Source organism: Dioscorea cayenensis, chromosome 15 (genome assembly GCF_009730915.1).
Source record: "Dioscorea cayenensis subsp. rotundata cultivar TDr96_F1 chromosome 15, TDr96_F1_v2_PseudoChromosome.rev07_lg8_w22 25.fasta, whole genome shotgun sequence".
In the NCBI taxonomy this organism is placed as follows: Eukaryota; Viridiplantae; Streptophyta; class Magnoliopsida; order Dioscoreales; family Dioscoreaceae; genus Dioscorea; species Dioscorea cayenensis.
Window position 1 is genome coordinate 7,045,086 of NC_052485.1, and position 12,467 is coordinate 7,057,552.

General features: G+C 33.4%; 1 protein-coding gene across 1 annotated transcript; it reads right to left on the bottom strand.

The window, feature by feature from the left end:
* Window positions 1-8,258: 8,258 nt before the first annotated feature.
* Window positions 8,259-10,098, bottom strand: LOC120276699 (probable aldo-keto reductase 1). Its single transcript, XM_039283378.1, has 7 exons — window positions 9,867-10,098; window positions 9,598-9,765; window positions 9,315-9,521; window positions 9,003-9,175; window positions 8,822-8,918; window positions 8,588-8,741; window positions 8,259-8,514 (listed from the first exon to the last, which is right to left on the bottom strand). Exons 1-7 carry the CDS (start codon window positions 9,918-9,920, stop codon window positions 8,327-8,329), a joined length of 1,041 nt encoding a protein of 346 aa, XP_039139312.1. The 5' UTR covers window positions 9,921-10,098; the 3' UTR covers window positions 8,259-8,326.
* Between the last annotated feature and the right edge of the window lie 2,369 nt (window positions 10,099-12,467).

The window sequence follows — 12,467 nt, forward strand, 5'->3', positions numbered from 1 at the left end:
ATTTCTTCTTGATAATTAGTAATATATTCATTGTTATCTTCTCCTTGGCCTTCATTTTGTTCTTGGACTTCATTTTCTGCAAAAGGTTGATCTTCATTTTCTTTCTTTAACACAAATTCACTTGCATTATATATGGTCATCCACTTTCCATACTTCTGGACCTAAACTGTGTATCTCATTGATATTTGCCATTTTCTACAAATATATATATATATATATATATATATATATATATATCAATAACAACACTAAGACTATTAATTGCTTTGTTAGATAAATAAACAATGACTGTATGTGACCTTGGGAATTGATAATAAACAGAGTAAACAATATATTTAAAAAATTTTCATTCACAAGCTGCATGTATGAACATTAGGTTACTCACATTCCTATGAAAAAATCCCAATTTACAAAATTTGTTCTTTTGAAATTGTATCACGACCTTTGAATTCTTTGTTTCTAAACTTTCAACTTGGATATGATAAAATGAGAGTTATTTCTTTATAATATTCCAACTATCTACAAATTCTGTTGATCCATACAAGATCTTAAAACAAAAAAATAGAGAAAATATGGAAAAATAATTGAATTAAAAAATAGATAAAAAAGGAAACAAACATTTTATCATATATTCCTAAACACAAAACCTTAAACCTAATAACAATTAAAGGATCATTCATGCTCTGAGATTGCCACCAAAGAAGAGTGGTTGGAAATAGCATGTGAGGAGAACAAAACCTAGGCCTGGCAAAAAGAAAAGAAGAGATGAGAAGGAACCTTAGATCGGCTACAGAAGGAGGAGATGAAAAGAAACTCGGCTTTGAGGAGTAGATCAAGATTGCAGTGAAACCTTGATCATAAACCTTTAGCCTCATAAAGCTTCATTTGGACTCGTTTCTCTCTCCAAACCTCAGCAACTCAAAGCATCCTTCTCTCTGTTAGGTAATATCGTAAAATTAAATAACATCATCAAAAGCATGGGGAAGCAATAATAAATTTGCGATATGGTCTAATTGTTTTAATGAAGACTTGAATATTTATTAAAAGGCCTAAATAATTACCTCTTAATGTTTGAAAGCCTTTCTTTGATGTGCTGAATTTCTCTCAGATTATCGTAGATCTCCTAGAACTGAACGAAAGTCCCACGCCTCTAGATCACACGCCGGAATAAAGAAACAATCTTCTCTTATTCTCTAAATAAGAGATGAAGAGAGGGCTCGAGGATTTTTCTCACTAGAGAATTAATTGACTTCTTCTAGGGTTAGAGAGGAGTCATATTTATAGAAACTTCATAAAACATGATAAACATTATTCAATTATGAGTCCTATTCGAAATATGAACCTTCATAATATGATAAAAATTATTCAATTATGAAGTCATATACAAAATATGAACCTTCATAATATGATAAACATCATCATAGAAGTTCTATTAGAAATATGAGTTCTAATATAACTAAAACCACTTTTGTCTTTGAGTCCTTATAATTTTGATTATCTATTTAACTTCATCTAATTTAAATCAAAATTTAAACTTAAGACAAAAATCCTAGACCAATTTACAATTTCACTCATCCCATGAAGTAAAATTATAAATTGATAATTTTACCCCTGCACTAAAAAATGAGACTGATTCTTTATTTTTTAAGCGTGACTCCCTAGGTTCTTTCCAATTAGCAATGGGAGGATACCAAAGGGCGTGGGTGACACCTAGCCTGCCCCATAGCCCTACGTCATAACCCAATCTAACACGAATGAGTAGATCATTACGAACATTTCCAATTATGATTATTATATGTGTATAAACCTTTTGTTTTTATATCCCAACCGAATGAGAGCCATGGTAATTGTCAAACTCATTGAATTAAATCATATGCAGATAACTATAGTAGGGTGAGATTACCAAACTATCCTTCGTATCCCACACGATTAGTTTGACTGCCTTGGCCAAAGTCTTCTAATCTCACATACTTATAATTGCATAGGATACTAACTCGTTTACTTCCAAGAGAACGAATTCTTTCTTGAGGATAACTCACAACTGTTATTTGCCCGACATAGTCGCACTTCGAGTTTATCCCTACCAAAAGGTAAACTGAGCCTAACAACTCTAGTAACAAACTAGTCGTTACAAATACATTGTGATCATAATACCTCAAGTCTGAGGTCCACTCATATGATCATAACCAATTATCCCAGTCATTGACTGTCAAAGAGTAAAACCCATGCCATTGGTTTGTTGCTAGTCATGTTCAAATACTGGTCCTAGTGATGCATTTATGGCATATGCTCCCACTATTCCATAGTGTTCAACTAGCACTCTTTGTCAAAGTATATGCCATATAAATCCTTACTAACCTTTAACGCCCAATTAAAAGTTCTTCAATTTGTGAACTATTTAAGTGTATAAGTATCAAACCCTTCTAGTGCTCTCCTCTTTGTTCCACAAAGAGTAAAAGGTTTAACTTAATACCCATGGATTATGATATTTAAAACTAATTATAATGCCATCACAGGATTTATATGAACATCAAAATAAATGCCTATTTAATAATAATAAAAATGTATAATACAAATGAAATGCTCTAATACAAGTATCCTCGTTAGTATTCGAGGGCATAATCCTAACATTCTCCTCTTCCAACTCCTCCACCTTCTTATCAACCTTGTCTTGAAGCTTAGCAGAAAGGCTCTTAGACTCTCCCTGGCCTTGCTTTCCTCAACCACTTCAATGGATGACGAGGTGAACTAAGAAGAAGGGGAAAAGAAAAAGGGAAAGGGTTTGAGGAGGTAAATTACCTAAATTACCCTTATTCATATTTTAAATAAAAAATAGTTTTTTTACCGTAGATCTCAACCATGTGGAGTTGGTTCACCCACGTCTCTATTCCATCTTAAATCCCATGAAACCAAGTTTGTGGGATCACCACTCCTCTAATATAGTTTGTGCTTGTGCGCTTTGAAGTGTTTAGTTAGGTTAAAAAATCAAGGTTGTATTTAATTAGGATAGTTGATTCTCTAGCCTCTATCTCTTCTGCCTCAAAGTTGCAGAAATTGAACTGAAACACTTATGGTCAATCCTATTGATGATAAAGTTGACTTGGAGGAATTTTTGAAAAAAAATTGGCATTGTGCTTAAACCTAATGTTTCAAGAGATACGGAAATAACAAGATCCCTATCATCTTAGCTTTTAAAGCAAACACCAGAAATTTGAAAAAACTAAGCGATAAAAATATTTGAAAAAAAAGGTATGCACAAGTTACAGTTGAGTCAATGAGGGTCATGCTGCACACACATATATAGAGACTGGGGCCATCCTCGCACAATCATTGTTTACATTCAGAAATGTGTCTTCACCCACCAATAGAATTCTTTTCATTTACCAAAAAGTTCTTGTAGAGACCCGAACACCAATAGACCTCCTATTATTATTATTATTATTGGGGGTCAATGATGGTCTAAACAAATGTGAATAGAGAAGGGCATGGGCAGACTTTTGGCATGGAACAAACCCGCCCAAACCTGCCTAATTAATTGACTCGACAGCCTAGAAGGGCTTGTTTTCTTTTCCTGAAATTTTCATAAAAACTTATTTAAAAAGTAACATTGTTTTCCATGGGTTTGGAATTATGGATCATTTGAGCATTAAAAAGCTTTATCAACTGCTCTACCTCGTCTTGGTTGTTAGTTATTGAAAATAAGATATATATATATATATATATATTTGGTAGAATACTCTATTTAGTTCCTCTATTATACATAATATGCCCTTTTGGTCTCTCTAGATTAATTTTTTCAAGGGAAGTCCCTCTATTATTTGAATGAGCAAAATCATGTCCAGTTTGTGACAGCCGTTCAAGTTTTCATCCATGGGTTAATGTGGCATTTATAAAACTTAAAATGTTACTAAAAAATTATTTCCAAGAATAAAAATTACTTTAAATAAAAAACAAATCCGGGTCCAAATCTGACCTGAACTTGATATCTAAATCAACGGGCTTCTAACCATCTTTTAACTTCACCCCACCGCCCACCGCCATCTGGTCGCCATCCCCGCCACCATTGTCGAATTGCCACCATTGTTGCCGCTATAGAGCGATATACAGGTTGTTTCTTTACCGGTAGGCCATCTCATCTTCTAAGACCCGCACGAATTAGGGTTTCTCACCAATTGCAATCTTCATCCATTTTTCTGTTGGCTTCACTGGCCTATGCAATCCCCATCCATCATGAAGCGGGCAGGCAGTTTAGCATAATGGAGATCATAGTTATTCTTTGTTGGCTTCACTGATCATAGCTATTCTTTGTGTATGGAGATTAGAATGTTATTCTTTATGAAATAATAGAACAGAATGTTATGTACAAGCGGTTTAGCAGAATAGATTGCTTGATACCAGTAAGATGAATGGCTAATATGATATTTCTCCAAATATACAAAATCTTACGACAACTTATAATAGCTTAAATTTAAAAAAAAAAAAAAATCTGAAAATATCATTGCACATCAATATCATCCAAATAACATAGAAAAAAAATAAAAAAAGAAAACAAAAGCTTGAAATAAGAAAAACAACAAGATGAGACCTCAAGCATTTATGCTTTCTCAAGTTTCTGCGCACGGCCTGACAATGTCTTCTCAGCTACACAATGTCTCCAACATTTTGAACATGGCTCCTGTGAAGCCATTGTCATTGACAGTGGACGACGGGGTGACGGCGACCGGGATCTCGGTGTGGATGACAAACCAAGCTATATGCGAAGGAGGAAGATGGTTAGTGTTCCCTTGCAGCGGCGACAGCGACCAGTTGGCAATGGGCAATGGGGTGAAGTTGAGAGATGGTTAGGATGATTAAATAGGCCATTCTACCTATATATATATATATATATATATATATAGTTGACGCTTTCCACCTTATGATTTGTTAAGAATGTCCACATATATATATATGAACTTCAATATTCTTGAACAGTGGTAAGGTTAAGAAAACTGCCAAATTGATACCATATTTTTTTAAATTAGTTGTAAAAAATATTTTGTGTGTCCTACAGTTGCAATATAGTGCGAGGACATTTAATGCAAATGAAAATATATGGGACATAACAAATTTCAAATAATCTCTACTAAATATATAAACGCAAGTTTGCATAAATAATCGGAGATGTACTTAAATTTGATAACAAAAAACAAAAAATAAGAAACTTTGAAGCTAATAGATTCTTGCTCACCGATAATATAATGAGTACAAAAATAATAGCACCATAGAGATTGAGACGTAAGCCAAGGGCTAGGTGGGCAATAATGGTGATGTAAAGTAAGTGGGTAGCAACTCTAATCTAAAATAAGAAAATTTGGCAGGCTTAAATTTTTTTTTTCACAATCAAGAATATATACAAGACAATTTGATTCGATAGATAACTGAATTAAGTCTAAATGTTTTATTTTTTTTAATTATTTTAAATTGTCTCAAATTTTTATGATTTATTAAAGTTATTTTTAATTTTATAATTTGTTACATTTAGATTTTTTTTAAAAAAAGTTGGTTTTGTTACAAATTTCTTTTTATTTAATTGTTTTTATAGCAATGCAATAAAAACTCGTATGAGGGATGATGAGACCGTTTGGTTGGCTTTTTAATTGCCCTTTTTTTTTGACAAATTGATGACAAGTACCTAACTCAAGACCTCTCAAATACAAATAAAATAAAAAACCACTAAGCTATGCCTTGGTGCTTTTAATTGCCCAATTTGATTCCCATAAACAACACTTATTAATTTAATAATAAAAATATATTGAAAATAATAAAAAAATCTAATAAAATTAAAAATAATAAAAAAACATTTATAAATCCCAGTTTGGACCTAAAGGGCCCACACCTAGCGAGTTGTGATACCAGGCTAGGTTCCGATCTTTCTTAATTAATTGATCCAATACTCGTCGGATTTGCCAAGCCAACTCAGCCTAGCAGATAAGTATTTTGGGCCACATCTGTTTTTTATGGACTTGGATCTGCTAGGTCGGGCTCGGCAACCCAAATTAATTGGTTCATGCCCACCTCTAAATGTGTTTGCAAATAAATTATATTATTAATACTAAAAGCCTAAAAGTAGCTACTCCCAAGTAGAGGAGGGCACGGGCCCGTCATTTGGCCTGGCCCGGCAAAACCTGCCGTGTCAGATGACACGGCGGGCCGGGCCGCGAACCCGTAACCAGCCCGCACGCCGAGTTGCCATTTTTTTTAAAAAAAAATTCAAGGATTAAATGGCATCTCCACAAGTTTGAACACGACCTGTAACAAATTAATGTAGCGCTCTAACCAACTCCACCAACCTTTGTTGGTTGTCCACAATTATATATAATATATATATATATATATATAATTGTTAAAAACATACAAAAGAAAAAAAAAAAACTGAATATACATTTAATACAAATAAATACATATTGGACTTAACAAATTCTTAATTATTTTTAACGAAATATAAATTTATGTAAATAATTAAAAAGTGTGCTTTTAGTATAAAAAAAGCGACAAAGCATATGTTTTTTTATGGCTCGTAAATGTGGGATGCAACATCACTCTTGAATTATTTAATTCAACTAGGATTAGAACCCTCATCACTCCGCACATCACACAAAAAATTTATTTTTTTCTTCATCGACAAACATAATAAGCATAAAAAATAACACTTTAGAATTCAAGACCAAAAGTAAAGCTTAGATAGATCTAAATAGATATAAATAAATAAATGGGTGATAACTCTAATAAAAAAAATTAAAGAACTAATATTTATCACATAAAAAAAATTGTACATATCTTTTAATCAGATAGATAAATGAATTTAGTGCAATGCTTTCTTTTTTCTAAAATTATTTTCAATTTTTTTAAGTTGTCTCAACTTTGTCTAATTCATTCGAATTAATTTTTTTATTTTTAAAAATTATTTAAAAAAAAACTTAATATGAAATATAGTTTTATTTTTTTTTAATGACAATGAGCATAAAAATTGTGGAAAAGGTGGCTAGGAGGTGAAAGCCTTTTAGAAGTAACCCAGGATTCTCATCAAATTGATTTTTGAGTTTTTAATATAATAATATTTAATACAACAATTAAAAAATCAAAAAAATAAACCGCCGGGCCTGGCGGGCTGGGCCCAAACTCAGCAGGTTGAGTAACTGCCGGGCCGGGCCCGGATCTCTTTTGACTGACCCGTGACCCGCCGGGCCGGTTAACCGGCCCGTGCCCACCTCTACCCCAAAGAATGCAACTTTGGTGATGACTGATGACCATTATGGCATTATCGTGGCAAACAAAATGCAAGGAAAAGAAGAAACTCCCTTCAACATGGGGTGTGGATTATACATAGTTTCATGGAATATTTATTTATTTATTTTGTATTGTTTCTATTAATTTAACAATCAATTAAAGAACTGAAATTGGCCAATAACTTGTCTGAATGATTATGAATTTCTATTCACAAGAATTCTAATTACTAAATTTTAGATGAACCATAAAATATCAAATAAGTTACCGATAAAGATGATACAAGTGCCTTCATCTCACACATTTTAATCACATATCCATTCAATCTCAAACCATATATCAAGCAACAACACAAGGACCATTTGTCAGTTGAGAGATGGTCTCATATATATATATATATATGTAATTATCCATCTTTTATTATATTATCCAAAATTTAGATTTATAAAACCAAGACATGGTTTGGAATCCCAAGCTGATTTGGGAAGTGGTGTGTCTGCATGTTTCCAGTTGATTTTTTCAGAATTTCCATAATATGCTCTGGGATCTGCCGCCTCTTCCTCTGATACTAAACCAGAATTTTCTTTTATGTCTTCTTTCGTCAATTTCATTTGTAAAGCACCAATGTTACTATCCAGGTTCTTGATTTTGGTTGTAAAGAGATATTAAAAAAACACATAAGTTATGGATTATGGAATTAGAAATACATATCAAGAATGGCTAAAACAATAACGTTGGATTCAAACAAAGTGTTAGAATAGATAAATACTAGTAAAAATTAAATAAGAGTAATTACCCACCGAAAACAGTAAAGAACAGATAAAATTGAAATAAAATAACTTTGGATAATAACTGATCAAAAACAGGTGAAATTGAAATCAGATTAATTATGAGCAAACATGTCTGCACCACAATCATTCCATATTTTTTATCACAAAATAAGCACCATTCAATTGAGAGCTAGAGAGGGTCTCATTCAACCATGGAAACATGCCTGATTCAAATAAACTTTTATTATATCATCCAAACTGAGATACAGGAAACAAAGACATGTTTTGGAATCTCAAGCTAATCTGGGAAGTGGTGTGTTTGCATGTTTCCAGATGAATTTTTCAGCAGTTCCATAAAAGGTTCTAGCACCGGCCACCTCTTCTTCTGATACTAAATCAGTAATCTCTTTCATATCATCCTCTGTCAACTTCACTTGTAAAGTGCCAATGTTACTGTCCAGGTTCTTGATTTTGGTTGTCCCTGAAATTATAAGAAAGAAGAGAAGACGTTATGAATCAGAAATTTTCATATTAGAAATTTATTAAATGCTTACCAGGGATAGGAACAACATCATCCCCTTGGTGAAGAACCCAAGCAAGAGCTAGCTGAGCAGGGCTACATTGATGTTTCTTAGCCAAATTCTCAACTCTCACATACAGTGCTTTGTTCTTCTCCAAGTTCTCACCAGTAAACCTTGGATGTTGAGCCTAACATTCAGCCAAAAATATGCTTCAGCTTTGCTAATGAACAAACTTCTCATGAATTCATGATTACTTGTAGTACATACCAAGTTTGTGTTTTCAGGAAGTCTTTCTACAACTGCTTTGCCACCAAAAAATCCCCGGCCGAGTGGACTGTATGGTACTATTCCAATTCCAAGTTCTCTGCTTAATAATAAAGAGCAAGTCTTGTCACAAAACTAAAACAATAAGATGGGGAAAAACATAAACTCTGAACTTGATTAAGACCTGCAAAGTGGGACAATCTCTTGCTCAAGATCACGAGTCCATAAAGACCATTCCATTTGAACTGCAGAAATGGGATGCACTGCATGAGCACGCCTGATTGTATCTGGGCTCGCCTCTGACAAACCAATATATTTCACTTTCCCTTCTTCAACCAACTTTTTCAGTTCTCCAATCTATACAAACATTATTGTTAATATGGATTTCATCATGAGTTTTTTTTTACCACAACAAGCGCCTCCCGCAAGGGGATTGGTTACTCTTGTTCTTTACATATATATAAATATATATATAAGAAAAAACAAAAAGACTCACAGTTTCCTCAATAGGAACAGTCTGATCAATCCTATGCTGATAATACAAATCAATGTAGTTAACTTGGAGTCTATTGAGACTGGCCTCACAACAAGCCCTCACATACTCTGGCTTCCCATTCACCTGCATACCAAGTCCAGGGCTCCCCCTCACAATGCCAAACTTTGTAGCCAATTGGATCTCTTCTCTTGGCAACTCCTTCAATGCCTACAAGTACCAATTTTTCTCAGTTTTCTCTTCTAAGTAATGAGCCATTTAAAAAAATTAAAAATTAGGGATTTGCCTTGCCAATCAAGATCTCATTAGTTAGAGGTCCATAAACATCAGAGGTGTCAAAAAAGGTGATCCCTTGGTTGAATGCATGCTTAATGATGGCAATTCCTTCCTCTTCTGGCAGAGGGGAGTTGTAAGCACCAGTGAGACCCATGCATCCAAACCCCAACTTTGATACCTACATGGACAACAATAACTACAGTTAAAATATTCTCTGTCAAAGAAAAAAAGAAGTGCTTCAAAGGAAATGAATAATGGTATAGTAAGTGAGACAAGCACCTGTAATCCCTGAGTTCCCAGTTCCACTCTGGGGATCACTGTCTTCTTTTCCATTTCTTCAGTGAAAACTCTTTTAAGAAACTGAGTGTTGCTGTTCTTTTGTCTTGAATTTATAGGTTTCAAGATCTGATGAACTCACAGGGAAGCTCTGCTTGATTTTGAGGCTAATGCATATTCTTAAAAGGGAGGCCCTGCCATTTGAATAATATCAATGAGAAAGCCAAAGAAAGCTGGCTTGTTTTTCAAAAGGTGTGGGGAAACCAATAAATGTAATGTTGTAGCTTGCGCAACTGATGAGCTCATCGAGAAAATCATGTGGATGGTGGCAGTCAACGCTTTTTCCCAAATTGGCTTTAATTTCTTTTAATATTGTAAAAATGACCGTGGGAACTATAGACTATCACAACAATGTCCAATCAACACATATGTGTTGAGTGGGTTTTTTAAGTTAATTTTTTTTTACATTTTAATACATCATTTTTTTAATAATTATTTAAATAATTTATTTGTGGTTTTTTTAATCTAAATTTTTTTAAAAAATTGTTATTAAAATAGAAACCATTATTTGTAATTAGAATTATTATTAATTATTAAAAAAGTAATTATTTTAAATTGTTTTAGTAATATTTTGATTATTATTAAAGTGGTAATTATTTAAATTTTTTTTTTATTATTAGTAAAATATTATTATTATAGTAAAAATTATTTTAAATTATTTTAGTTATAAAATCACATCCAAATCATAACTTTGATTCAAGCGCACCCTGGTGATCAAGTGATCAAGCGACAATTGTAGAGTAGGCGTCTGGGTGACGGCGGCATCTAGATGCGACGCCCCACCATATCACTTAGCATCACATAAAACCCTCTTAGGTCAAGTTTTGTCGTGCTAGCAAAACCCAGTGCCCTAGGGACAAGGGCCTCCACCGTAAGCGTGCACAACTCATTCTCCTGCCGAGGTTCGGGTGGCTCACTCGGATCACCGGGAGCCATCTGGACATTCCATTGCCATGCGCACCATGTCTCGCGCGATGGAGAGCGCCGCGCCTGTCACGCCCCGAACCCAGCTCTATGGACCTGGGACGCCGACAAACGGCCGTACACCTACAAGGCCAAAACCATGTAGGCATACAAGGCCTCAAAACCTGATCCAAAACAGAACAAAGAATCAAACTCAGTGGATTGCAAAAACCAATATAAACTTATACAAATAAAACATAGCCCCACAAAAAACGGGACTTAATACATGCTAATACTCGACGATTGTCTAACGATCCCCGCTAAGCTATCCGCCACTCAACTCTACTCTTGATCTGAAAAGATATTAAACAATAAATTATGAGCTTCACAGCCCAGTAAGCACCCACTAAAAAATTATAGGGATCATTTGCAAAAATAAAAAATTATCAAAATCAAAATCAGAAATCAAATTTATTTCAAATGAACATAGATGTCAAAACCAAACATATAGGTCCCCCAAACAACTATTGTCAAAACAAAATAACAGAACTCATATATTTATCCTCGGTGACCCGAGCCAGAATATCAGAACTCATAAGTTTACCCTCGGTGACCCGAGCCAGATTTATCAAAGGCCGTTATTCTTCACCGACGGAAAGCGGTGGGAAACTATAGTTTCTATATCAGAGTACATGTCGACACGGTCAGTGTTTAACCCCCAGTGACAGGGTTATTGCAAAGTTAGTTTGGGGACTACGAGTACTTTGTCAAAAATATTTCATGTTCACAAAACAATAAACTATCAAAAATTCATACTTGGGCAAAAATGCAAGTAATTTGCAAATCACATGATCCCATTTTTTTATCATATCAAAAATAATCCGAGTTAATTGAATCCAAACATGAATAGATAATAAAGAAAAAAACACAATAGTAATTAATCGGAAAGTAAATAAATATCCGAATTCAAAAAAATTAATTAATCCAAATGTAAATAAAAATATTTAAACCTTTCAATTAATTCTAATCCAAAAATAAAAATATCATTAAATGGAGCTTTTAAAATAATTTAAAAATAATTCCAAAAAAATAATAATAAATAAATAATTCAAAATATAAATAAATACATAAAATCATTATTTTTTTCTCAAAAATCTTCGGATGTTCGGAAAAACTAGAGTATATACATATAATATGATTTATATGTAGGATACTTACTCGATTAATGACTAGATTTTTTTGAATTCTTACACCAATCGAGTATTTCTCGGGAAGTCCTAATTTGAGAATAACCCATCGAATTACAAGTAAACAAATTCTAAAAATTCACACGAATGCAAAAAAACAAATCAAACACTAACAAAATTACCAAGGTCAAGACCAATAACCAACTCACCTACAAACCTTAAGATTAAAATCAGCGTAGCTTTGCAAATTCTAACCCAAATCAAAAAATTTCAAACTTATGAGAAAACTAGGCATCTTCATCTAAAACAAATCCAAACCTCACAATGATTTTAGACCTACATAATTTAAGCCACCAGTATTAAAAATCATACTTATGTAAACCAACAGTTTCAGACATGCCTATTGCAATAAAAAATATCTCACAACATATAACTTCAAAAGTAATACAATCTT